The 25,550-nt window shown below is 60.1% G+C and overlaps 1 protein-coding gene across 1 annotated transcript in view; it reads left to right on the top strand.

Moving 5' to 3' along the window:
- The window catches only part of KIF21B (kinesin family member 21B), an 81,846-nt gene that overhangs the window by 41,517 nt on the left and 14,779 nt on the right, over nucleotides 1-25,550 (top strand). The window contains exons 4-28 of the mRNA XM_067531865.1: nucleotides 2,034-2,183; nucleotides 3,943-4,077; nucleotides 4,604-4,759; nucleotides 5,392-5,507; nucleotides 6,235-6,430; nucleotides 7,653-7,842; nucleotides 8,005-8,068; nucleotides 9,871-10,092; nucleotides 10,571-10,646; nucleotides 11,314-11,410; nucleotides 11,933-12,124; nucleotides 13,234-13,433; nucleotides 13,843-13,950; nucleotides 15,348-15,416; nucleotides 16,055-16,284; nucleotides 16,646-16,793; nucleotides 17,010-17,204; nucleotides 19,769-19,870; nucleotides 20,217-20,382; nucleotides 20,825-20,885; nucleotides 21,271-21,328; nucleotides 22,066-22,271; nucleotides 22,849-22,923; nucleotides 23,117-23,230; nucleotides 25,111-25,149. Of these exons, the coding sequence (XP_067387966.1) occupies nucleotides 2,034-2,183; nucleotides 3,943-4,077; nucleotides 4,604-4,759; nucleotides 5,392-5,507; nucleotides 6,235-6,430; nucleotides 7,653-7,842; nucleotides 8,005-8,068; nucleotides 9,871-10,092; nucleotides 10,571-10,646; nucleotides 11,314-11,410; nucleotides 11,933-12,124; nucleotides 13,234-13,433; nucleotides 13,843-13,950; nucleotides 15,348-15,416; nucleotides 16,055-16,284; nucleotides 16,646-16,793; nucleotides 17,010-17,204; nucleotides 19,769-19,870; nucleotides 20,217-20,382; nucleotides 20,825-20,885; nucleotides 21,271-21,328; nucleotides 22,066-22,271; nucleotides 22,849-22,923; nucleotides 23,117-23,230; nucleotides 25,111-25,149 (3,365 nt within the window). The remainder of the gene's footprint in view (nucleotides 1-2,033; nucleotides 2,184-3,942; nucleotides 4,078-4,603; nucleotides 4,760-5,391; nucleotides 5,508-6,234; nucleotides 6,431-7,652; nucleotides 7,843-8,004; nucleotides 8,069-9,870; nucleotides 10,093-10,570; nucleotides 10,647-11,313; nucleotides 11,411-11,932; nucleotides 12,125-13,233; nucleotides 13,434-13,842; nucleotides 13,951-15,347; nucleotides 15,417-16,054; nucleotides 16,285-16,645; nucleotides 16,794-17,009; nucleotides 17,205-19,768; nucleotides 19,871-20,216; nucleotides 20,383-20,824; nucleotides 20,886-21,270; nucleotides 21,329-22,065; nucleotides 22,272-22,848; nucleotides 22,924-23,116; nucleotides 23,231-25,110; nucleotides 25,150-25,550) is intronic.

The raw sequence follows: 25,550 nt of genomic DNA, 5'->3' as shown, positions 1-25,550 counted from the left end.
CCCAAGGATTTTTAGCCTTGGCAGAGCTTGGCTCTTCCCTGAGTGACCAAGACCTGGCATGGACGCAGGAGGACTTCCTGCTTATTGTCAGCTTGCTTTGAAATCCCTTTGGCGGGGCGGGGCTATTCCAAGAGATGGTTAACGCCACTTCTTATTCAGTATCCCAGCAGGATGGCATGGCTGGGAGTGGCCGAAAACTGGCAGTGTCAAGTGACTCAACCCATTCCCGGGAGTGAGCTATAGAATCAAAGAGACAAGTGCTGGGGTAAACCCTGTGAGATCCCGTCTAGCCCCTACACCCTGATGGGGAAGGATTGCTCCCTAGAGCATCTCCCCAGATCCAGCCAGCCCTGCTTGTAAAAGCCACAGGGTGGTGGGACTCCCACCGCGTAAGTTGCCCCGATAGATCTCGCTATTGGGAAGCCTCCTGCAACTCAGCTTGCATTTCCCTTTGCTCGATCCCCTTTGGGAACACCCTATTAGGGTTTACGGGCTAGGGTAACTCCACTGACTTCGATGAAGCTGTGGCTGATAAACACCAGCAGAGAAGCTGGTCCCACCGCATTTGAACGTGGAGAGTATGTAAGAACTCGGCAAACGCCATGACTGCTACGGGCTGGATGGTTGGCCCTTCACATTTGACTGAGCCATCCTGCCTAAGCCAAGAGGAGCTAGATCTGAAAACCCTTCTCCTTGACTTTGCTCCGGCTTCATCGATTCAGCCCAAGAAGCCGTCCAGGCCGAAGGTGTGGGGCTGCAGCTGTTCAATGGAGGCTTGCGTCTGGGATGAGGCAGATGGCAGGGCTGGCAGATGCTAGCTTCTCCGCTATCGTGTCTGTGGCTTTGGCAAAGCCCAGAGGCTGCTGGAGCGAGAGCAGAGACTCCAGCACTGCAGGGGTTAATGACCCAGTGTTGGAGCTGGGGGCTGCCTGCTGAGTTCTGAGTTTATTGGGTCCTGTCTGTTTTCCAGATATTTTTGCCCGTTAAATAGTTTCAAAGTCTCAGATGTCTGGGCCTCTGGAGCCTCCCGTCCCAGTGTGAGGCATGCTGCCCGGTTGCTGAGCTAATTCAGGGCAAGGTGCAGGATCGGCCCTGGCTTCCTTGCCGTCAATGAGCTCCCAGCTCTAAGCACCAATTAGCCCCTCTCTCTGGCAGGGCAGGTTAGTCCGTCAGTGACACTCCCTCCCACCCCCACGGGTCAGGCCTTACCTGCTGGGCTCTGGATAATTACCCTGCTGGGCTCTAGTCCCAGATATCGAGAAGCACAGCAGGGTCCCCAGACATATGGATGGTGCTGGGTGACTGACGGCCATGGTGATGGGGAACGCCAGCCAGGCCGGGGTGCGGTGAGATGGCTCCTCAGTCTCTTGTCTGCCGTCTGAGTGCGTTTAAGAGGAGAGCAAGGTCTAGTGGGTAGAGCCAGGAGCGAGGACACCTGGGTTCTGTTCCTGGTTCTGCCACTAGCCTGGTGTGTGGCCTTGGGGGAACTCACTGCTCCAGCCTGTGTCTTTAGCTAGGGAATATCGGCACAGCACGCTGGCAATGTGCCGCTCTGTCCATGTGCCGGGGGAGACGTGGCAGGGAGCCAAGAGGCGTTGGGGTGGGGGAGGGCATCTGTGGCTTTTCCCAGATCGCTTCCAATTCTGTTTTTGAAGCACGCCCTGGGCTGGAAGCTTGAGAGCACATGGAGGTGGGCGTGTAACCGGGATGGGGAGCCCCAGAGAGCAGGGGGTTGCCAGACTCTAGAGATTCCAGCCGATGCCATTAGGGCATCTTTGTCCGCACGGCGGCCAGTGTGGGGCCAGCGAAGATCAGCTGGCAAATGCCAACGGGAGTTTGGCAGGGCCAGTGCCCCACTCAGATACCTCCTCCTCCTGCATGACAAGGCCCCAGGGGGCTGATGGAAGAAGGGCAGGATCACGGCCCCTGTTCCACCCTGGGAGGCGGGAGGTTAGTCACAAACCTGCGTGCCAGGTGCCGTGGCGAGCCCCCTGCCGCCTGGTAACCTGCTGCCCCATCTCTCTCCCCCACAGCTCTACAACGAGGAGATCCTGGACCTGTTCGACAGCGCCCGGGACCCCGACTCCCGCCACCGCAAATCCAACATCAAAATCCACGAGGATGCCAGCGGCAGCATCTACACCACCGGTGTCACCTCGCGCCTCATCAGCTCCCAGGGCGAGGTGGGTGACGCCGTGGGGCTCGGCTGCTCTATCGCCTGGGAGGCTAGGCACGGGCAACGTGGAGGGGCTGGATGCAGCGAAGGGCAGAGCCTCCGGTGACGACGAGGGGAGTTGGGCGCTGAGCACACCATAGCCCCGGGAGTGAAGGCTTCCAGCAGGCTCGCCTAGCCAGCCCCTCCTTCATGTGGCTTTGACACACAGCCAGCTGTGCCCGTGTGTGGCATTTAGATGCCAAGCGCTTTGGATTGTCCAGCGGCAGCATCACAGCATGATGGTGACCCCTGGTCCCAAGCCTGATATGGGGGATGAGGGGAGAATGGACCATGGATGGATTTTCCCTCCCACCCCCACCGTTGCCTCCTGGGCGTGCTCCTCTGCTAACCCTCCCCACCAGAAAGAGAATTGTCCCCCAGCTGTTCTTAGCCCTGCCTCATGCTCATTGCAATGAGAGGGGACCCCAGCTTGGACGGGTTAACCCTCTCCTTGCCAGTCCCCAGAGAGGAGGCTTTTTAAATGCATCCCCCACGCCTTCACTGTGTGTTTGTGGGGTGGGGGGTTTGGATGGTTCCTTCTCTCCAGACCCCCACTCCCACCCCCGTCCTGCCCTCTGTGCCGGGTGGCGCAGGAACAAGAGGGCCTAGCGATAGCTGTGCAGTTGGCACCCACATGCTCATCCCATTACACGAGGGTGAGAGAGTCTGGGCTCTGTGCCCAGCCCTCCCATGGCCCTGCTGTGGTGTTGGTCCACAGCACCTGTCTCTCATGGGAGCAGCGTCCTGGGATGAAGGGGGCTGGGAACGCAGCTCTAGTGCAGGGGCGAGGAAGTCACTCGCTCAGTGGGCAATAAGAGCCCTTCGTTAACTTGGAGTTGCTGCTGGAGGCTCAGCTCCTGGGAGACGAGTCAGGCGCTAAAGGTAAGGCTGTGAGTGTGCGGCACCGGGACGCTCTTCTCCTGCCACGTCAAGCAGGTATCTCCTGGAGCAAGCGTGTGGCAGGGTTTGGTCCTGGAGAAGCCCCTGCCCTGCATGTAGTGTCTGTGAACGGGGACGTCACCCAGCCAGCTGGGGGCAGCAGAAACCACACTCAAGACCTGAAGGTCCAATCCCTCCTCTGCTGCCTCCGGACACTTAGTGTGTGGCAGAGAGCCCGGGGGGGAGAGGAGCAGCGTGAGCCAGTGGTTAGGGCTCTGGGATGGAACCTGAGAGAGCAGGCTTCTGTTACCCACCATGCCACTTGCTGCTGTGTGACCTTGGGCAAGTCCCTTCTCTGCCCGCTCGGTGGGGCTGGGGCTGCCTCTCACTGCATTTGTACAACCCCAGGGCCGGGGCCCGGATCCAGTGTCCTACAGAGCATTTCATTACTTGCCATGGCTCAGCTTGGGCGGGTTGCCAACTGGTTCTCCTCCGAGCACGCAGACCCTGATGTAGCCTCCACCATAGCCTCTTGCCTGGGGCTTGGCCTTCGTGGCAACTCGTGGGTGGAGCTGTTCCAGGGTCTCCCTGTAACACCTGCTCCCTCTGGCCACAGGCGATGCTCCCTGGCATGCTTGGGCAAGGATTGCTCAGCACAGGGTCTTGGTGGCTTTGCAGGAGAGTCCCGCGTGCCAGGCAGGATCTCTGCTGCCCCCGTCACGAGGTGACTATGGCACTGTAACCTACCGCCCGACGAGCGATGTTTTCCAGGTGCCCTCCGGCATCTCGCCCCCCCGCCCAATGCCCTGGGGTGGAAACTCCTTTTAACCTCTCCCTTGTCATTGCAGCTGATCCAGTGCCTGAAGCAGGGAGCTCTGTCCCGCACAACGGCCAGCACCCAGATGAATGTCCAGAGCTCCCGCTCCCACGCCATCTTCACCATCCACCTGTGCCAAATGAGAGTCTGCGCCCGGCCAGACCTGGTGAGGCTGAGCAAAAGGGGTGAGGGGTTCCCTTCGCCCCACAGCATGGCAGGCATGAGCCGCGGTCCCGGAACAGGCTAGTTCCTATGTCACCCTGCCTCGCGCCGGCTGAAAGCGGAGCCGCAGCGGGATACTCTGAGGGGCGGTGGGGGCCAGGTTGGGAGCTAGAGTAGCCGAGGGATAATGCCCCCTTCCCCTGGGATGGGGACTGCTTTCCTCCCTGCTGTAGCAGCAGGCGCTGGCCGCTCTTAGCCGTGGCCTGGAGGATGGTGAGTAGCTGAATGGCAGGATAGGCCGGGTGCGAACTCTGCCGCTGACTCCTGTCTCACTGATAGGCAGATCCAAGCACGCAGGGGCAGGCTCTGAAGGCCAGGGCTTGGGCCCGTCTCTGGTCTAGGCCTAGGTAGGACCATGGCCAAGTCCATCCCCAGCCCAGGGTTTGCTGCAGCGCCCGGGGCCGTGTCGGCACTGGTGAGCGTGGTAGCTCCGCGGGAGGTGCTGACGCTGCGGCGTGTCTGGCTTCCAGGTGAACGGCCTCCCAGAGGGATCCCAGGCCCCCAGCGAGTGCGAGACCCTCACCGCCAAGTTCCACTTCGTTGACCTGGCCGGCTCGGAGAGGCTGAAGCGGACGGGCGCAACAGGCGAGAGAGCCAAGGAGGGAATCTCCATCAACTGTGGCCTGGTAGAGATCTCAGGGCCCCGGCTGGGTGGGCAGAGGAGACCGGGACAAGCTGCAGTGGTTATAAAGGGGGTTCTCTGTTGAGGCTGCCGGATACAGATGGGACCCTTGGTTCTCTCTGGCTCACTAGCTCCCATGCTGAACCACCTAGGGCTCCCACTGAGTCCTGGCTTGGACTCGGCGGTGAGGGGTGGGGTTGCAATCTGGGCCCAAGCATGTACCCCTTGGGAGGACAGGGCTCCCTTCCCAAGGATCAGGGCCAGTGACTCAGGGGCAGTGGTTAGGGGAGGAACTAGAACCCACCTCCCAGGCAGAGGCTCTGCCACTCAAGCTGAAAGAAACATCTCTGGTGGTTGAGGCTCTCTCTGTTTATCTAGGCTTCAGGTGCCTGGGGTAAAGTGTGCCCGGAGCGCTGCCCCCAGGAGGGGTAGATTCTTGGATCTGCCCTCTGGGTCTTGGTGCTTGGGAATAACATGGAGGCAGGAGAGCGGCAGCATGCTGTCTGGCTGATCTTACAACGGCACTGACTGGCTGCAAGCGCAGCTGGTCCAGAGACCCCCACTCCCTGGAAAGAGGTGGCTTCAATCACCCTGGCACGGGGGGAGAACTCACGGCCCGTTCCATTTTGTTGGCAGCTGGCGTTGGGAAACGTCATCAGTGCCCTCGGAGACCAAAGCAAGAAAGCTGTGCATGTACCCTACCGAGACTCCAAACTGACCCGGCTCCTCCAGGACTCCCTTGGGGGCAACAGGTAATGGGCATCCTTAGCCAGGGCTTGGAGTTGCCTGGCGAGTGCCAGCTACAGCTGGGTGTGTGTGTGAGAGACCCAGAATGGGAGGTCTGCACCCTGGGTATGTCACCTGCTGTGGGTGGGGGTTTTCTGAGTGACAGGGGGACCAGTCATGCTCAGGGAGGGACCTGAAGCACCATGTGGGTTCCTTGGGGTAGCCCATGGGTTGTCACGGGTCCGGGGTAATTATCTCGGCTCTCTTGGTCCCGACCCCAGACACAATTAGGCAGCTTTTCGTGGCATTAGCTCTTGCAAAATGCGGCTGAGCCCCTTGTGATCCAGGATTTGGCAGCCGAACTTCCCAGCACGAGATTGCTTTAATCCCACCCCCCCTTCCTGTCTCAGCGATGCCCTGAATGCCCTGTGGTGGGCTGTCCTGGGGGGTGACTTCGGGAATGCCGCTTTGTACCGAGCAGGGGAGGCGACCATGGGTTCTGTGAGGCCGATGCTTCCAGCCTACATGGGCCCAGGATGGAAGGCACCTAAAGCCCTCCCTACGAACCCCAGTTATAGAGTAAATAAAGGCCAAAGGGGGGTTGTGGCTGGAGCTGCCGATGGGCGCCCTCATGCCAGCACTGGAAAAGGCTGATCCTGTGTGGCCCGGCAGCCGCATGGTCAGATGACGGCTCTGCTGAGGGAGCAGGTGTCACCATCTCATTGTCCCTGCTGGCTCTCTGTCCTCCCCAAGCCAAACCATCATGATCGCCTGCATCAGCCCCTCTGACCGGGACTTCATGGAGACCTTGAACACGCTCAAGTACGCCAACCGGGCTCGCAACATCAAGAACAAGGTGGTGGTGAACCAGGATAAAACCAGCCAGCAGATCAGCGCCCTGCGGGCCGAGATCGCTCGGCTCCAGCTGGAGCTCATGGAGTACAAGGCGGTAAGGGGCCGCTGAGTGGGCGAAGCCCTGCGGACGTATGGCCCGCTCGGGTCACCGGTTCAGATCAAACCCAGGACCTTCCACACCATCCCGTGCTGCTTGGGGTTAACGGAGTAACTCCAGTACCTGGGTTTGCGGCAGGCCGTTGTGATTGCTGGGTTTGTCTGCTGGAGGGAGACATATTTTCAGGTTAGCCTGTGTATGATAGAAACACCTGGACTCCTTGCACTCACAGGTTCAAATCCCAGCTGCAGCAACTCAGCAACACATCCTTGAAATTGCGCGGGGTAAATTGTTCTCCCTGCTCTGCACAGACTTTTCCCCATGATGGGTGTACAGCCAGTCATCTCCTGGCCTTGTCCAGCACCACTCCTCGTGGGTGCAGTGTGTGCTGTGGCACTGGGCACCACCCCAGAGGTGGCTGTGTTTCAGTGACACTGTAGTTTGTGAGCAGCTCTGGGATCCTGCAGGGCGCAAGGGGCTACGGACACGTAGGCTGTTTTGCTGTTAAAGGACCGGGTGTCATGCTATGAACAGGGGGAAGGCTCTGGGGGTATTTTCAGGATCTGGGAAGGTACCTCCTCTTTTATACCCCTGCCCGACGCATCATATCCCAGACATCCTGCTTCATGTTGAGCTTGTCCTGGCTGGTTTCCCAAGAGCACGGGTCCGAAGTCAGCCAATGGCTGCCATTGAGCTGAGTCCTTTATCTCCCCAGGCTAGGTCCTCTCTGCCGAGAGGAAGGATGATCCAGCGGTCAGGACACTGGCTTGGGATTTGGGACTGCATTCAAGTCCTTGCTCTGCCAAAAACTCCCTGTATGACCTTGGGCAAGTCACTTTGCCTCTGGGCCTCAGTTCCCATCTGTGCAATGTGGGTAATACCCTGCGAGGCAGGGCAGGGCTATATGAGGGTAAATGCATTAAACTGGGGGGTGCTCAGATTCTGCAGTGATGGGACTCAGATCTGTGCCTCAGCTGAATAAAAGGCATTTCCATCATGTTGGCTGCTCCCAGTCTCAGCCATCCCCCGAGCACGGCCTCCCCATGGCTACGCCTGCCTCTTTTTTTGAGTCTCCTAGTTTTCCCTGCTCCTCTTGCTGTGGCTGGACCCATCCCCCTCGTGCTGAAGCCGCTGAGCATGTAGCTGGCTGGGTTCGGCCAGTGCTGACGGGTGCTGTGGGTTTGCCTTCTCTGCATCTCATCCCCGCCTCTCCCCCAAGGGCAAGCGTGTCATTGGCGAGGACGGCTCCGAGGGCTACAGCGACCTGTTCCACGAGAACGCCATGCTCCAGAAGGAGAACAACACGTTGCGCATGAGGGTGAAGGCCATGCAGGAGGCCATCGACGCCATCAACAGCAGGGTCACCCACCTGATGAGCCAGGAGGCCAATCTGATACTGGCCAAGGCAGGTAAGGCCGGCCGTCTCTGGAGGAGGTACACGTGGGGTCGGATGGGGAACGTGGACCGGTATCACTAAAACGACAACCAACCCAGAGCTAAGGGAGGCCGAGAGGCGGCCCATCTGCTGAGGGTTACTGAGCTAGTCCGTGATCCTAATTCTGTCACTCCAGGTGATGGTAACGAGGCCATTGGGGCCCTGATCCAGAACTACATCCGGGAGATCGAGGAGCTCAGGTGGGTGCGAGCTATGTTTCCTCCTTCCACACACCCCCTCTCCCCCCGGGCATCCGTGTATCGCATAGCACGTGAGAGAACCCACGAAGAGGCAGTGTGGGCTGGGGGGGGAATCGAGGGGGAATGGGACATTGAACTGGGGCTCTGGAGAACTGGATTCTCTCTCTGCCGCTGTCCTGCTGGGTGACTGACGCAGCAGGCACTGAGTTCAAATTTTGGACTGGTATCGCAGGTATCTCCGCCACTGACTTTGGGTGACCTTGGGCAAGTCACTTCCCCTCTTTCACCTTTTGGTCTGACTTGCCATTTAGATTGTCAGCGCTTCGGGGCAGCAATTATCCCACGGGTGCGTGCAGGGCCCTGATCTCAGCTCTCTAAGTGCTACTGGAATATAAATAAAAGCCTACGTTAAAGATGGAAATGCCTCCATCCTGGAGGGTGTCCTGCTCGTCCCTCCAGCTCCCAAACCCCCAGCTGGGTTATTCCCCGCAGAATTCTCTGGAGCGCTGGCGGATCCCGAATTAAATGCCTCTGAGGAGGTTCATTGAAATGCAATCTGATAACAAGTGCTGTTTATAAATGTGGATTTAGTGCTGGTGAAACTGACGGCCCAGGAGACAAGAAATCCCTTTGCTCATTCTGGGCCAGATTCTCAGCCAGTGTAAAATCTAGAATTGCCCCACTGGTGCCCATGGAGTGATTCCGATTTACCCTCTTCCCGCTGAGGATGCAACCCCCTATCTGTAATGCTGGAAAATGTAGGTACCCCGCCAGAACAGCTTGATACACGGTGTCTAGCACAGCGGTTCCCAGCCTTTCTGAGTGAAAGCCCCACTAGTTAACGCTAGGTAAAACACACGTCCCTCTCCACCCTGCCTCCTCACGGCCATAAACACACACAACCCTGAGAAACACATCATAATACATGACTCTTACCTGAGTAAGAAGCTCAGCCTTCCCTGGCGCAGCCGCCACTGCACCGCCCGTGTGGCCCCGTCTCTTCCCATCCCTCATGGACTGAGGGTAATGGAGATGGGCGCTGGCGGGTTGGCCGGGGCTGCGCCAGGCCCCCATCGGCATGGGGCTGCTCCTCTCCAGCCAGGCACCTGGCCGGTGCAGGGCTGGGGGGATCCTGCTCCTCTGCTCCAGCCGGCACAAAGCTTGAGGCTGCTGCACCCGGTCAATATTACTGAAGCCTCCTGGAACCCCTGGAATCTTTGGCGCCCCACCCATGGGGTCCTGCCCCACAGGTCGGGAACAGTTGGTCTAGCGCAGCCACAGCTGAAGATTAACCCTTAGGCTGCCATGGCCGCATAGCTCACCGTCGCTATTAGGGTGCCCGAGGGGGAAGACCTGACCATCGGCTACAGGGTTGCTACTCTCCCGTTTCTCCCAGGTCTCTCCCATTTGCTTTCAGGCCTGACAGGGAACCCTGGGGTCTGCGCTGAGATGCCTTTGCCTCTTAGGGCAGTGCCATGACCTGGGGTGTGCTGCCATCTGCCAAGTGAAGGCACTAGATCGGTGAAGTGCCGTCCTGAGTCTTGATGTGACTCTGCCCCCACTGAGATGCATGCAGTCAGTTGGTGGCACTGCCACCCCTCCGCCCCGGCACTTCCCCTCTGATGCCCTCCTGCAGCACCTCTCCTTGGGAGCGACTGAGATGAGCGTGGGAGTTTCCCACTTTTTCCCCAGTCAGCCCTCACTGAGGTCGTGGGAGGGGGGTCTCTTCTCCTGGGGGCTGAGATGCTCGAACATCTCCCCGGGGTGGTGGATCTCTAACCAAGAGCCCCTCCTGTCCCCAGGACCAAGCTCTTGGAGAGCGAAGCCATGAACGAGTCGCTCCGCCGCAGCCTGTCGCGGGTCTCCTCCAGGCCCCCGTACTCCTTGGGCTCGTCTCCAGGGCCAGGTCCGGGGGCGCTGAGCAGCCCCGTGGTTGCTGTGGAGGCGGAGGCCTCTGAAGTCCTTCGGCGAGCCAGGCAGGACCTGGAGCGGCTGAAGAAGGAGACGAGGCAGCGGAGGAAGAGGTGCAGGCCAGCTCCCTGGAGTGGGGGGGCATAGGGGGGGCTGTTCTAGGTGCTCCCACCCTTGTGCCTTTGTTACTATAGCAGGGCCATAGTTAGTTGGATGACCACTTCTCCCTTGACTTCCAGCCCTGGCACCAGCCAGCCCCCATCAGCTTTGCTGGTCCAGACATCCTGCCCCCTTCCCCCCCGCCCCAGCCCTAGTGGAAGCCAAAGCAATACAGCCCTGAATCAGGACTCCTGGGTTCTTTTTTCAGTTCTGCCTCTGACTTGCCTCATGGCCTTGGGTGAGTCCCAGCCTCTCTTTGTGCCTCAGTTTCCCCATCTGTGAACACTGCCCGGCCTGTCTCTCTGGAGGGCGGTGAAGCTGGGTTCACGGAGGGCTCGGAGACGGAGGGCATTAGGGATGTATGTTCTAAGGGGTCTGTGTGCCGGGGCTTCCCCGCCAGCGGGGCTCATTTAAATCTCCTGTCCCTGACAGCCCGGAGAAGGAGGCCTTCAAGAAGAGGCCAAAGCTGCAGCAGGAGAACGGGGAGGAGACGGATGAGAACGAGGAGGTGAGGGAGGCGGCCCGTGTCTCGCCCTCATTGCCTTTCCCTGTGGAGTGGCTTCCCCCATACCCCGGATGCCAACGGCTTTCTCCGTGCCTCCCAGGCACTTGGGGCAGCTGAGTCCCACTGCGCCCCTGGGAGACGGGTAAAGCCCAGCCTGGTTGTGGGAGATGCAGGTGTTCTGGGGGGTGGGGGGGCAGCCAGGGAACCTAGCACCCGTGGACCCCCCCACACACCCCATAGGGCAGTCAGTGTGGGGAGTGGGGGCAAGACACGGGCCGAGGATGGTGGGTAAGACGGCTGTGCCCTGGTCTATCTGGCCTTCTGACACAGGTGGGGCAGGGAAACTAGCCAGAGGCTTTCTGTGCAGCTGGGCTTCCTCCCATGAACCATGTCCTCTCCACCCTGGAGGACTTGTCAGGCCCTCCCCAGAAATGATCCTCTCCCTTTGCACACCCTGCATCCCGCATGGTGTGGGATCAGCCCTCCGCCTGGCCCGGCCTGAAGTGTCATGTATCCTGCCTCTGCCTGACACTGGTTTCCAAGGCAATAGCTCTAATTTGGGAGGGTGGGGGGTGGATGGGGAGCGTGGCAAGAGACTGAGCCCTTGGGCCGATAGGGAGAGGGGCTAAAGGCTCCTGATCTCTGCCCTCACCCTGAGCTCGTCTCCCAGGAGGAAGAGCGGGAGGAGAGCGGCTGTGAGGATGAGGACGAGGACTCGGGCAGCGAGGAGAGCCTGGTGGACTCGGACTCTGACGCTGAGGAGAAGGGTAACTCGGAGGGCCTGGTGCCCGGCTCTCTGATCAGACTGCGGGTGCCGGGATCTCTGGGGCTGGGCGCATCTGCTGTGGACTGACTGCGGTGACTCGGGGCCGTGCCCCCTTTGGGGAGGTGGAATGGGAAAGGGGAGCTGCACCGAGCCTGTAGGGTGAGCTGGGCAGGTCTTGGCTGGAGGGGCGCGTGGTGCCAGAGGGGGTGCTGAGGTGGGCCTGCTCAGATGCTGGATCTGGGGCTCTGGCTCAGCCCTGGCTGCCAAGCTCTGTGCCCCTTCCCGTCTCAGCCCCCTGCATCCGCCTCCTCCTGGTCCCCTGGCTGGGCTAAGACTGCAGGAGCGAGATGCCGTCCCCTCCGAGTCCTGCCTCGCCTGCCTCCTTTCCTCTGTGATGCCAGAGTCAGTCTGGGATCCCGCTGGGCAGGGCGCTGCCCTACCCCTATCCAGGCCTGGCCTAGGGCTGCCTGGCTGTCTCCCCCTGACCCCCGCGGGCTGACAGTCTCTCTCCCCGCACCTCTAGTGGTGAATTTCCAGGCTGACCTGGCCGACCTGACCTGCGAGATCGAGATCAAGCAGAAGCTGATTGACGAGCTGGAGAACAGCCAGCGGCGCCTGCAGACGCTCAAGCACCAGTACGAGGAGAAGCTGATCCTGCTTCAAAACAAGATCCGGGACACGCAGCTGGAGAGAGACCGGGTGCTGCAGAACCTCAGTACGGGCAGTGCCTCCCCTCTCCACCCCACCAGCCTCCATCCAGAATCCCACCACACAGGCGGGGGGACCCCCTGATTCCCCTGGCACCGAATGAGGCCCAAATTGAGGCTGGTGCCCCTTCTGCTCCGTGCCCCTTTTGTGGTGCCCAGCTATTGCTGCTGGCTGCTCAGTGTTGGGCTTTCCAGTGCCTGGGGTCGTTTCCCCCCAGGGTTCCCTGGCAGCTTAGCCGTGTGCCACTTGTCCCACCTCTTGATCTGACCCTGGCAGGCAGGAGGCAGGTGATCCCATGACCTCCCAGCTGTGTGGCCCACTGGCCGTGGAGAGACGGGGAGTGTAGGGCTCGTGGAAGGTGCTGCGGCCTTCCCTTCTCCAACACCTTCCCCTGAGGAGCTCAGAGCTCTGAAACACGTAAATGAGCTCAGACCCTTTGTGAGACAGGCCATAAAAGTATCATTATCCACACAGGGAAACTGAGGCACAGACCTGTGCCCAAAGCCACGGGCGTCTGTGGCCAAGCTGGCTCTAGAATTCAGACCTTCAACCTGCTCCTGACTTCCTCCCAGCAAGGGAACTTTGACTGCCCAGTGGATGAGCCGCGGTGCAGCCTTCTCATGCAGAGAGCTCCATCTCCAGGGCCTTTCGGTCCTGGGCATCTTCCCCTAAATGGCTGATGCTAACTGAGACTCCTGTCCCCAGCTGAGTCCCAGCAGACTCGTCTCACCTGGGGGCCCCGAAGCAGCAGCTTCACCTCCTGGGGTGGAATGCAGTGGCTGCCTAGAGGAGAACCGCGTACGCCAGTCTCTGGAGTGGTGCCGTCCCTGGCACGCACCTGGCACTGCTCTGCTGCCGGGCTTATGGGTGTAAAATAGGTCTGTGGTTCTGGCTTGCAGGCCCTCACTGGTCTGGGCTACTTGCTCATTGAATGTCTCCTGAGCTGTGGGACCAGGCAGGCTTGCCCCTGGAGGCAAAGGGTTCATATAAAGCGCTCCCCAATAAGGGTGTGTTTCCTGGGAGCCTGGTAGGTCCAGGGGGCCGCTGGGTGGGATGGAGCGTGAAGGGCGCAGCCTAGCTGCCTGGCGCTCTGAGTCCCTGCTCCACACCCTCCAGGCACCATGGAATGCTACACGGAGGAGAAAGCCAACAAGATCAAGGCGGATTACGAGAAGCGGCTGAAGGAGATGAACCGGGACCTGCAGAAGCTGCAGGCCGCCCAGAAGGAGCACGCCCGCCTGCTCAAGAACCAGTCACGCTACGAGCGGGAGCTCAAGAAGCTGCAGGCTGAGGTGGCGGAGATGAAGAAGGCCAAGGTAGCTGGCTGGGCAGAGGAGGAGGCGGCTGTGGAGGGGCATGGCCCCTTGTGCCAGGAGGGGGTGGTGGATGGGCACAGCCCGTCGTGCCTGCTGCCCACACTGGCTATGGGCTGTGTGTGGGGGGGGGGGGGGGAGGGTCCAGACAGGCATGGCCCCTAGTGCCAGCTGCAGGGAAACGTGTGCGTTGGATACTGCACAGACAGGTGGGTAAGCTGGGCAGGAGGATGGAAACTGCTGGGAAGTCTGTCTGTCTGACAGGTGGTCTGGGGTTCCCTGAAGGGCTTGCCCAGCTCTGGGGGATGGGGGGTTCTGAAGGCAGCCGCCCCAGAGCCTGTGGGTGGGGGTCTCCTGTGTGAGCTGGCCCAGCGAGCGCCGTGGCGCGTCTGCCCCCTTCTCCCCCCCGCAGGTGGCACTGATGAAGCAGATGCGGGAGGAGCAGCAGAGGCGGCGGCTGGTGGAGACTAAGCGGAACCGGGAGATCGCCCAGCTGAAGAAGGAGCAGCGCAGGCAGGAGGTGAGAGCGCCGTGCCTGGCCAGGGCTCTGCAGGTGGGGCAGCGCCTGGGTGGAGCCTGCCTGCCCCCATCGCTCGGCTCTGAACTCCCACGTCAGCTGGAGCGGGGGAGGCAGCGGGAGAGCCGTGGGAAATGCAGGTTCTCCAGGGTGTCTGGGCCTTTCCTGGGGAGATGCCCCAAGCCAGGCTCCTTGGGGCCAGATGGGGGGGTGCTCAAGGGCCCTCGCTGATGTCAAGCCCCCCTTCCCTGCACACAGGTGAGCAGCTAGTTATGTGAGCCAGCCGGCACCCAGAGCCCCTGCTGCTGCAGGGCGGGTCAGAGACAGAGTGGGGGCAGGAGAGCCCCTGTGATAGGGCAGGGCTGAGTTGAGGAGTGGGGCCAGGAGGGAGGGGAGGGGGCAGGGAAGCCCGCAAAGTCTGAGCAGGGCTCGGGGGGCGATGGGAAACCTGGAGTAAGCGCTGCAGCGGAAGTGGGCACCAACAGAGGACCAGATTCCGATCTCCATTCCCCTGGTGTAAATCCAGAGTAACTACACTGACATCAGTGGAATCACTCCAGATTTACACCATGGCCGCTGAGATCTGAATCCGGCCATTGTCTGCCTTGGTCTCCCTGTTCAGCCTTGCCCTGCCTCTGCTCACCAGTGTGCTAGAGCTCGCCAGGATGCCCGGCCACTGGTATCAGTGCCCTGCTTGGCCCCCAAACTCGCTCCTCCCGGAGCCCGTGCTGGGCCGCCGGCTGGCCAAGGCCTGCAGGCTGAATCTGGGCATTGAGGGGGGAGAAAGGGGGGGCTTCTATGAAGCCTGGAATGGGGCCAACTGCACAGAATAGAATAAAATCCTGTCTGGTTGGAGAGCCGGATGCTGGGACGCTCTCTAGTGGGAGTCAGCAGCCTCACCACCTGTCTGTCCATCCCCTGAGCTGAGCATCTGATGGATGGTGGGTTCCTCTTCTTCCCAGGGTCAGAGGAGGCTGATTCCTTTCTCCTGCATCACTGGCTGTTGCCTGGGGCCTGTACAAACATGCCACGATTCTGCCGTCTGTTACAGCACAGTAAATCCCAATTAGCCCCAGAGGGGTAGCCATGTTAGTCTGTTTTCAGCAAAACAACAAGAGTTCTGTGGCACCTTAAAGACTAACATTTATTTGGGCATAAGCTTTCATGGGCAGAAATCCACTTCGTCAAATGCAATTAGCCCCAGTTGCCCCAGGATTTACACCGCTGCTGGTGAGATCAGAATCTGGCCTGTCGCCTGCATCGAGAGCATCCCATGTGCTGACCTCAGGCAAGGGGGTGGGTGAGCCCTGGGTCCCCTCCCGCTCCCCCCATTCCTGCCATGGGTCCTGCCTTGGGTTTCTCTTTGGACTCCACTGAGGTTCATTTTCTCTCCCCTGCAGTTTCAGATCCGGGCCCTGGAGTCTCAGAAGCGGCAGCAGGAAATCGTGCTGCGAAGGAAAACCCAGGAGGTGAGTGCCAGCCCCTGCACCTCCCAGGGTCTGGGGTCCCGGGGTGCGCTCTCAGCCCGGGCTCCTGGATTGTGCCGTTGGCAGGGCAGGTCCTCAGAGCCTCTCCAGACGGAACAGTCCCCTCTGCCCGCAGCGGGATCCCGTCCCGGCGGGTTGTGCTCAGACTAAGCAGGGTTGTGCCCAAGGTACTGGCCCTGGGGGGTGGATTTCCCAAAGAGCCTAGCGGTTTTATGGCCAGCAGTAAACCAAGTGCCAGGAGATGACAGTGATCGGGGGGAGGGGGGGGCGAAGGAAACTCCTGTCTCTGGGGACAGCTGATCTTCTGGGGTCAGGAAGGAGGAATTCTCCGCACGTCATGGGTGGCGTTGCATGGCAGGCTGTCCCCGTCGTCCCCCTGTGACCCAGACGCATCTCGGGCCCCCTTCCGATGCATTCTGGGAAACTGCGATCCAAGCGTATCGGACCTGGATAGCCGCAACTCTCTTAAAAGGTGCTGCAACTGCTCCCAGCCTCGCTTTGCCTTGAGAACAGAGCCGGTCCGGGGGTTGGTGTCACTGGGGTGGGGGGGGGGGCTGGGAGACTCTGCCCCCTGCGGGTGTTCCCCAGAGGCCCATCCCACAGGGACTGCTCTCACCCAGGTCTCTGCTCTGCGCCGCCTGGCCAAGCCCATGTCGGACCGAGTAGCTGGGAGGATGAGTCAGAAGTCGGCCGTGCTGGATTCTGGTGTGGAGGTGTCTACGAACAACACCTCCTCGGAACCGGAGTCCAGCGCTCGCTCGGTCTCCAGCATTGTGCGCCAGTGGAACCGGAAAATCAACAACTTCCTGGGAGACCCTTCGCCCTCCGTGAATGGGGCTCGGCCCGTCAGGTGAGACCAGGGCCGGGCTGGATCTTCCAAATCCATGGCCCCCAGCGGAGAGGGTCCCCACAGCCTCATTCCCTGCTTGGCCCACGGGCCCTCGACTACTGGGTCTTAGCTGGAAGCAGAGTTTCATGGCCAAGTTACACGTGGGGACGATCACTTTATATTCGTGGGTGGATCTGCTGCTTGTATTGAGACGTGGGACTCCCCAAATTGGCGGGATACAGCCGCAATGTGTAAATGCCCCTTGGTCTGAGCGCTAGCGGGTGCAGTGGGTTGGTACCTGTGGGTCTGATTGCCCCCTAAGGCAGGCTCGGGAAGGCGGCGGGAGCCCACCCGATCACATCCCATTCCCGCCCCGCTGCAGGAAGAAGTTCCCGAAAAAGGGGGCGAGCCAGACCTTCAGCAAAGCGGCCCGGCTCAAGTGGCAGTCGCTGGAGCGGCGCATCTTCGACATCGTCATGCAGAGGATGACCATCGTCAACCTGGAGGCAGACATGGAACGGCTGATCAAGGTGGGGGGGGCGGGTGCCTGGAGGGCATGGGGGTGCTGGGCTTGGATGGCCTGCGCGTGAGGTGGGGTCGGTCCTGCGTTGAGCAGGGGGTTGAACCAGGTGACCTGAGGTCCCATCCACCCCTCATCTACGATTCTGTGATCGAGGGGCAGGGGTGCTGGGAGGCTGATGGTGCCTGGGCGGCGCTGGCTGAGGCATTTCCTTCCCGCCCTCCAGAAACGAGAGGAGCTGGCCCTGCTGCAGGAGGCCGTGCTGGGGAAGAGGAGGAAGCTGCAGGCCGAGAGCCCCGAGGAACAGAAGGGCCTGCAGGAGCTGAACGAGGAGATCGAGGTGCTGACAGCCAACCTCGACTACATCAACGACAGCATCTCCGACTGCCAGGCCACCATCATGCAGCTGGAGGAGACCAAGGTGCCGGGGGAGGGGGTCTGCGGGCGGGGGGCGAGGTGCATAGGGGAGGTGAGGGGGATCTGATGTGGGGAGGGGAGGCCATGGGTTGGGCAGGGAGGCTATGGGGAGCTGGTATCACAGGTGGGGGCTGGCTGGAAGATCTGAGCACAGAGCATTGGGAGCTATAAGGGAAAAGGGAGTACTCCAAGGGCCGGTCTGATACTTGGGGTGGATGAGGCTGGCTGGCTGGGCTCTTCTTCCAGGCAGCTGAAGCATAAGGCATGCAGGAGGCAGGTTTGCAGGGTCCTCTTTGCTTTCTAAGCCCTTTATGTGACCTCCCCCCTCAACCCACAGGAGGCAGTCAGGGCAGATGGGGAGCCTGAGATACGGAGCTGAAATGATTTGCCCTGGGTCACGCCGGGAATCGAGGGCAGAGCTGGCTCCCAGATCTTGTCCCCTCCCTCTACAAACTTCAAAGAGCAGCTGCCACATTCATTGCAGTCTGGCTGCTCTCCCCGGCCGTGTGGGAATGGTGATGGCTGCACAGTGTTCAGTGCAGTGGGTTCCTGATGCAGCAGGCTGCCGTAGGCCCGTGGGAGTCAGGCGAACGGACATGGCTTGGACCAGCTGGGGCCGTGAATCAGCCCTCTTCAGCTGCACGGTCTGCATAGCCCGGACCAGGCTTTAAGAAGGCCCTTAAATGTTGGTCGGTCAGCAAAGTAGCCAGCAGAAAACAGCCATCACCCATCGATAGGCCCAACAGCCCCGAAGGGAGTCCTGCACACGCTGAAAACTGTGGAAGCTCCATAGACACTACAGGATAAACCTACCCCTGGGGTACCTGTGGCTGCAGGCAGGGCGTGGTCTAGCTGAACTTAGTCCTGTCTGTGAACTCAGACAAACCCAGGTCAGCAGGGCCCAAGCATAATTTTTTCGGGCCCAGTACAAACTTGTAACACGGGCCCCTCCCACACACATACCCATGAGGGTTGCAGCCTGGGCCCTGGTAAAGTGTACCCTTTTCCCCCCCCATGTAGGGGCCCTGCATGTTAGCACCATGCTCCATCCTGGGCCGCTACCAGGCTTCAAACATGCTTAGAACATGGGCTTTCTCCTTTCCCTACATATATTGCAACAAAACCTCCTGGGAGAAACTGCTTCGCCCCCGCCCAGTTACACAGTGGAGTTCTTGTAGCTTTGACCGAAGCTGAGGAGTGGGGGTCAGCCCAGTATTCAGAGCCTATCCAGGGTGGAGCAAGGAGAGAGAGAGTTGAAAAATGCTGACTGTTTGGGTAGGAAATCGCAAAACCTTTTTGGTTTTCATTTGAAATTTCCCATGGGGGTGGGGAGGAAAATCAGGCTTCCTTCCCACCCCCTGTGAGAAATTAGAAATTGAAAGCCAGTTTTGGTGGTGTAACACACAAAACTGAGGCTCTTGGGAAAGAGTTTTTCCATTTTTAGAAACTGAGAACTTGTGCTGAAAGCTGTTTTCAAACATTAAAAGTTTTTTTTTCTGTCGTCAAATTTTCAGGAAAACTTTGTCCAAAAAAGGCAATTTTTGGTTCCTCAAAGGCCATTTTTAATCAAATATTTCCACAGAAAAATGGGGACTAGCCCTAATAATGAGGTCTTTCTCCCTTGTACCTTTAAAGTGTGTCTTTGCTGCAAAGACACCGAATCTCAGAGCCTGGGTCAATTGACTTGGGCTCATGGGGTACAGGCTATGGGGCTAAATATAACAGTGTAGAGTCTACTAGGGATGGAGCCCGGGCTCTGAAACCTGACCGGGGACAGGTGGAGCGAGCCCCAGCTGAATGGCTCATTTTTAGCTAGAGCCTGAATTATTTGACCTGGGCTCTGAGACTCGCTGCCGTGGGTTTTTCTTTGCAGTGCGGATGTATCCTTAATGACCTGGGGGTCTGTCCCAGGCTAACCCAGTGTAGCACTCTGCTCTCCTAGTGGCTGGAGCATGTAAACACAGCTCCATCTCTCTTTAGTGCCTCGGTGTAGGGTCCACCACGCCAAGAGGTGGCGGTGAGGTCACTAGAATTCTCCCTTGGCCCTAGCGCTGTCTATATTGGGTTGACACAGCTCCATCTCTCTGGAGGGTGGAGGGGGGATTTTTTTCACACCCTGGAGAGCTGTAGCTTTGCGGATATTAGTTCCCCGTGTAGGCCAGCCCTTGGTCAGGTCTGGTCACCTAGCTAGTGACCAGCTCCTGTAGTCCAGGCAGTAGATGTTCATCCTTTTTAGATCTGCAGGGGTGTGGTTCAGTCCCCATAGTCGGCCCGATCAGCGGCGTGGTTCCAGGAGCACATCCACTACACAGGGCCCAATGGGAACCTGACTGTGGCTTATTTGTAGCGCTCATGCACACTCTTGGCATGCAAGTCTTCTTCCATGCCATCTGCTCGCAGAGCGCCTGCGTCCCCATCTGCGTCTGCCAGTCAAGAGACAACCCACCCCCCCGGTGAAGCAGCGCTGGTGTGTCTGCTGGCCCTCTGCTTTCTGTCCTTCACCGCCCCCAGCTCTGGGGCGACAGTGCCGTTCTAATTCCCCTCCCGGGGGTCTCTCCTGGTCTTTAGGAGGAGTTGGACTCCACCGACACCTCCGTGGTGATCAGCTCCTGCTCCTTGGCCGAGGCGCGCCTCCTGCTCGACAACTTCCTGAAGGCCTCCATTGATAAGGTAAGGCAAGGGGCTGAGGGGGGGCTGAGGGGGGAGGGTGCAGCTCCAGGGAACGGGTCCCAGGGCATGGGATCCCAGGAAGCCCCCTGTTGGAGTGGGTTCACAATAACCATAGGTCATGTTTGGCTGGGCCTGTAGCATCCTCCTACATGGGTGAGGGAGATGGCTGTGCCAGCAGAGAGACTGGTCTGGCCTGTGCCGCTGTTCCAAGGGAGGGGAGTGGGTTACAAAACCTGCCTCCTTGCCCAGGGACAGGGATTGAAGCCAGGGGTCCTGATTTCCCTGCCCCGCCCACTAGCCCGTGCTGTGTGATGTCTTGGGCTAACCTCCTGCTCCCTCTGAACAGGGGCTGCAAGTGGCTCAGAAAGAAGCCCAGATCCGCCTGCTGGAGGGACGCCTGAGACAAACGGACGTGACTGGCTCCGCCCAGAACCACGTGATCCTGGATGCCCTGCGGGAGAAAGCAGAGTCCCACGCCGAGCTGCAGGCGCTCATCCACAATGTGCAGCAAGGTGGGCGCCTTGCCCAGGCGACGGGTGCTGGGCTCTTCCCTCCTGGGGACAGGCTGCCAAGGGAGCCGGCAGTGCTGACGTGGGGGGCTGGTGGCAGCTGGGAAGACGCGGGGTGTGTCCCTGCCCCTCCAGATGGCACGTCTGCCCGTTGGAACGGAGGGAGGCCATCCCCCGGGCTCCTGGCATTGCTCTGGTCCCATGGGCAGGAGCAATCGGCCTGTCCAGCTGTGAGGATGCACTGCGTTGGCGCAGTGGTTAACGATACAAACCAGTGGCTTGGTCAGTTTAACAGCGCCTCCCAGGGGGGTGAGGCTGCTGCCTCCTCAAGGACCACACGCTAATCTGTGAGCACCGGCGGGCTCCTCTGAGCGGCCCAGCGCAGCGCCATGCCCTGCCACCCTCTGTCCCATTGATGCACCCTTGTGGGCTGTTCCTTGTGCAGAGAACGGCTACGCCAGCACAGACGAGGAGATCTCGGAGTTCAGCCTGGCCTCGGAGGGGAGGTGAGCACCCCGGGAGCGCATGGAGCGTCCCTGCCTCGCGCACCCCAAGCCCCTGAGCGACGGGATCTGTGGAGCGAGTGAGCTGGGGTAGAGGGGAAACATCTCCGTGGTACTCATTGGCGAGATAGACCCGTTAGTGCTTGGCAGCTAAATCCTCCAAAGGTTCTGCCTGCAGTGAGGATGCTTCAGCCCCTCAGAGCCCCTACGTGGGGCTGGCCGTGCTCACACCCGTAGCCAAGCTGGTGATTGGATCTTATGGGGTTGGGGCGGGGGGAGGAAGGACAGTAGTTTCTTCCTTTAGCCTGTTTCACTGGAGATGAAAGCCTTTGGGTGGGGGGGGGGAGGAGAGGGCGGTCAGCTATTTAACCCTTTGTGTTCCCTACAGCATCTCCCAGCCTTTCACCATGAAGGGCTCGGCCAGCCAGGATGACTTCAAGTTCAAGGTCAGTTCACAGCTGCAGATGGGGCCCGTTGAACTTAGTCCGGGGCACTGGATGTGGGGCTGCCTATTAAAGCCGGGCTTCAGTCCATTGTACCCAGGTCCCTTTGTGGTCACAGCTGGATGGTGGCCTCTGGGAGGGGGTCTGCTGGGGGGTTGGAATGCTTTGTGGAGCTGGTCCAGGGTCTGGTCTCCTGGTGGGGTCCATTCCTCGCATGTTACTTTGGCCCTACAAATGGCTACTTGAAGAAACAGAGCCCATTTTAACCCCCCAGATGCCCCATCATTGGGCTGTACTGGGGTTCCCTGGGCCTGGCTGTTTGCGTTTCTGTGGCTCTGAATCCAGGGGAGGTGTCTGGGGTGCTGCCCTGCCCTCCTCAGGGAGCAGATCAAACCCACGTGATACCCTGGTGCTATGCGCCCGTCCCAGCTGTCAGTTGACCGGACCAGCCAAATCCTCCTGGGACAGCTGCTTTGGTGCCCGGGGCCATACAGGGCACGTCCCAGCCTGGGTACTTCACTAATGAGCGCACGAAGCGTTAACGGGGCAGGTGCTGTCCAACTCAAAGGTTGCCCGAGATCTGCCACTGCTGGGTGCTCAGCCCCGGGGACTGCTTGGAAGTGAGTGGCCAAAGGGCACAGGCATCTTGGACTCACTCCACGTGCTACCGTCAGGGCAGTGATCTCCTCCCTTATGTGGTGAGGGAGACTTCCGCGCCTTACCCCCGTGCCCCGCTGTAGGGGGAACCCAAGCTGTCGGGCCAGATGAAGGCTGTGTCGGCCGAGTGCCTGGGACCCACGCTGGACATCTCCACCAAGAACATCACCAAGTCCCTGGTGTCCCTCATGGAGATCAAAGAAGACGGCATCGGCTTTTCCATCCGGGACCCCTACTACAAGGAGAAGGTCTCCCGCACCATCAGCCTGCCCACCCGTGGCAGCACCTTGTAAGCCTTGGCGAGCGTTGGCCGGGACATCACGCTCTGTCCTCAGAGCGTTGAATCTGGATGTCTCTCGGTCAACCCAAGCCTGTCCCTGCATGCGGCGGTGGGGCGAGCTCTCCCGGCCGGTGCAGCCTCCAAGGATGCTTGCTCTGCTGTCTTGCATGGATAGTCTGTGCAGGATGCTGGCTGTTTGTGGCGGTGGGGGATGGGGACAAATTGGGGTCCACTGGAGGTGCCCCCAGTTGGACAGATTGGGGCGTCTGGTCCCCATGGCCCTTTTCTTGAAGGCACTGAGCTGCCTTCTATGTCGGCAGAGTCTCGGTGATGGGGCGTCCTGCTCTCCTGGATGGAGATGCCATGGGCCCTGCACTCACAGCGCAAACCCTTGCCTGGGGGCCGCTGGCCTGGCTTTATGCACTGCAGGGGGCTGATCCAGCCCACCGGGGCCTGGCTCAGGAGATAGGTGCCCGCCCTGTCCCTGGGCTCTCGGCTCCCTTGCTCTGGGGTAGGCCTGTTCGATGTTGAAGAGCCCCAGGCCGCAAGGAGGGGCAATCGTTGACCTGGTCTCGCTCTGCTCCAGCCCTAGGCAATCCCGTGGCTCGGACACCTCGCCTCTGACCCGGAGGAAATCCTACGACCGGGGACAGCCCATCAGGTGGGTCGGGGAAAGGCTAGAGAGCACATGGGGGGGACCGGTCTGTGCCATCAGGGCAGTGCCCAGGCGTGGCGCTCACAGCTGGATCCAGCTGTACCTGTGCGGAGCGGAGGTGGTGGTGGGAGGGGAAGGGGGTAGGTCCCTGGACCAGGCTTCTAATTGTGGGTCTGTTTGTCTGCCTGCCGTGGCTCAGGACTTCGGACGTCGGCTTCACGCCTCCCTCGTCCCCTCCCACCAGGCCGCGCAACGACCGCAACGTCTTCTCCCGCCTGACCAGCAACCAGAGCCAGGGCTCTGCGCTGGACAAGTAAGACCCTCATGGGGCAGGGAACGGGTGGGGTGGGAGGCAAGTCCCAAGAACAGTGAATGGCAAACGCTGACTTCCCATGGCTGGCACCAGGACTGGCCCCCAGGGCCTGCAATCCCAGCTGGGCTCTCGCTGCCCCTGGTACCATCCCTGCTCTGTCCCAGGGCCTGGTAGGCCCGGCTAGTGTTAGCTCCGGGCTTGTGAAGCGACAGGGGCGAAGGCAGAGAGCTGCTATCCTGTCACATTAGATCCTCCCATGGGGTGACAGTCCCCCTGGGCGGGGCCCTGCCCCAGGCCTGTGTGCAACCCCATTGATACTGGGGTGGGGGGATCTTTGCCCCCCTCTAGTGGCTGGACCTTGTATGGGGTCTGCCCCAAGCGACCAAGCCTGTGCCTTTAGCTGGGGCAGAAACAGCTGATGTTCCCTCCCTGCAGACGATCCACCCCAAGGCTCTTGTTACATGGCACCGCTGGAGCCCTCAAAATAGGACCAAAGGGGGGGGTGTGTGTGTGTCCCAGTGTGTGTGTGTCCCAGTGTGTGTGTGTCCCAGATCCCCCTCCGGGCCTGTGGCGATCTGCAGGGGAGCTGGGTCTGTTTCAGGCCCTGCTAGGGAGCCCGGGCTCTTTTAGCTCAGGCTATAGCAGCTCCTTCTTGTAGCTGTGCAGGGCCCGGGTTCAGGCCCCAGGGCACTGGCCGGGATGGCGGCTGTCCCGTTGGCTCCTGGCAGAGGGGGAAACTTCATCCACAGTGGAGCTGCTGGGAGGACTTGGCTACGTTTATAAAGGGGAGGGTAGAATAGGATGGGGGGAAGGTAATTAACACAACTAGGACCCAACATCCTTTCCCCACCGAAATGTGGGGCTCATCTACGTTGGGCTTGGAAGGGATCCCCAAGCGGTGGGGATGCCATTTCCCAGCTGTCCCTACCCCCCCGGTTATAGGGGACACTGTCCGAGTCATTGCGCCTGCCAGACCGTCCACCCAAACTGCCCCTTCTGGGCTCAGATCTCTCCGGCTGTGCTCGGCGTGCTGATTTTAGGCCCCTGATCCCCCCTGCGGAGGTCAGATGGCTGCTCTGTGTCCGACACCTGCTGGATGGGGCAGGCTTTCCAGCAGGGTCCCATAGGTGGTTCTTGCTGGCTCCTGGTGCCAGGGGCTGTGACCCTGGGGAGGGAGGGAGGGTGCTCTGTAGTGATGGTCTACGTGGCTGCCGCGGAGGGACGAGTCCACCTTAGCACTGTCTGGGAAAGCCATGGGCTGATGCAGACTGGCCTAGCTGCTGTGGGCTCTGGCCCTAGGGGGCCGGCAGCAGTCCTCTCCCATCTGTTTCCCCACAGACTCCCAGACAGTTTTGCTGCCTTGCCACTGGTGTGTTTTTGGAGGTGATGTTCTAAGAGGGGGGAATGGCAGCTCAGGAAAAGCCCCCCCGAGCCTCCTGCTAGCAAATGGCACGAGCGCAGAACCGATCCGTTTCAAACTGCCTTGGCCGTGCCCCAAAACCAGGCGTGCAGAACGTGGGGGCTGCGCTGGATTGCTGCCGCCCCAGAGCTGTGTCTGGAGACGAATGGGCTGGGGAGGGAGCAGGGGAAGATTACATCAAGACTGGCTGCAGGAATCCCCGGGCGAGGTCTCTGGCCCGCACTGCACGGGAGGTCAGACTGGGCGACTGCAGCCTGGCCTGAAAGATCTTGTGTCCGGTCCGAGCCGTGTGTCCCTTCCTGCTCTGCTGCCCTTTTCCTCTCTGGTTTTCTGTGTCCACTCCTCCCTCTCTGCCCTGCCAGCTTGGATGCAATAACAACCCTCCACTCTCTGACCCCGCTGCTGCCTCTCATATCTGGGAATTTTTTCTCCCGTAATCCTGCTAATTTTCTGTCCCTAGGTCTGATGACAGCGATTCCTCTGTCTCGGAGGTGCTGAGGTATATACAACTTTCCGTTTATTAGAACTCCTCGCCTCCTTTCTCTCCTTGTTCTTGCATTTCCCGCCCCCTGCCCTGCATGCGGAATCTGTTGACCAAACTCTCTCTCTGTGCCTTGCTTCTGTGCTTAATCTAATGGGACTCTGTCCTGGTGCTGCTCTTGCTCGCTGTGTGCCCCTTTTCTCTGCTTCCCTGCATGGCCCCAGCATGCCACGTCCAGGTGTCCAGGCCCCTTTCTGCCTCTGGTCTCTAGTGCCTTAAGGCCTGAGCCATCGTCTTGAAATGCAGTGCTGGGTTTTGAACCTGCTAGCGTGTGGTGATGTGTTGGGGCAGCTGCATGCTCTGTTCTGCCTCGAATGCACGGCGGGTAGTGATGGGAACGTGCGCTGTGTCTAGCCTCG

The sequence above is a fragment of the Emydura macquarii genome, unplaced genomic scaffold, assembly GCF_026122565.2.
Source record: "Emydura macquarii macquarii isolate MOO-44397 ecotype Brisbane River unplaced genomic scaffold, CSIRO-AGI_Emac_v2 contig_3220, whole genome shotgun sequence".
NCBI classification, from domain to species: domain Eukaryota; kingdom Metazoa; phylum Chordata; order Testudines; family Chelidae; genus Emydura; species Emydura macquarii.
This window is presented reverse-complemented; position numbering and strand designations above follow the sequence as displayed.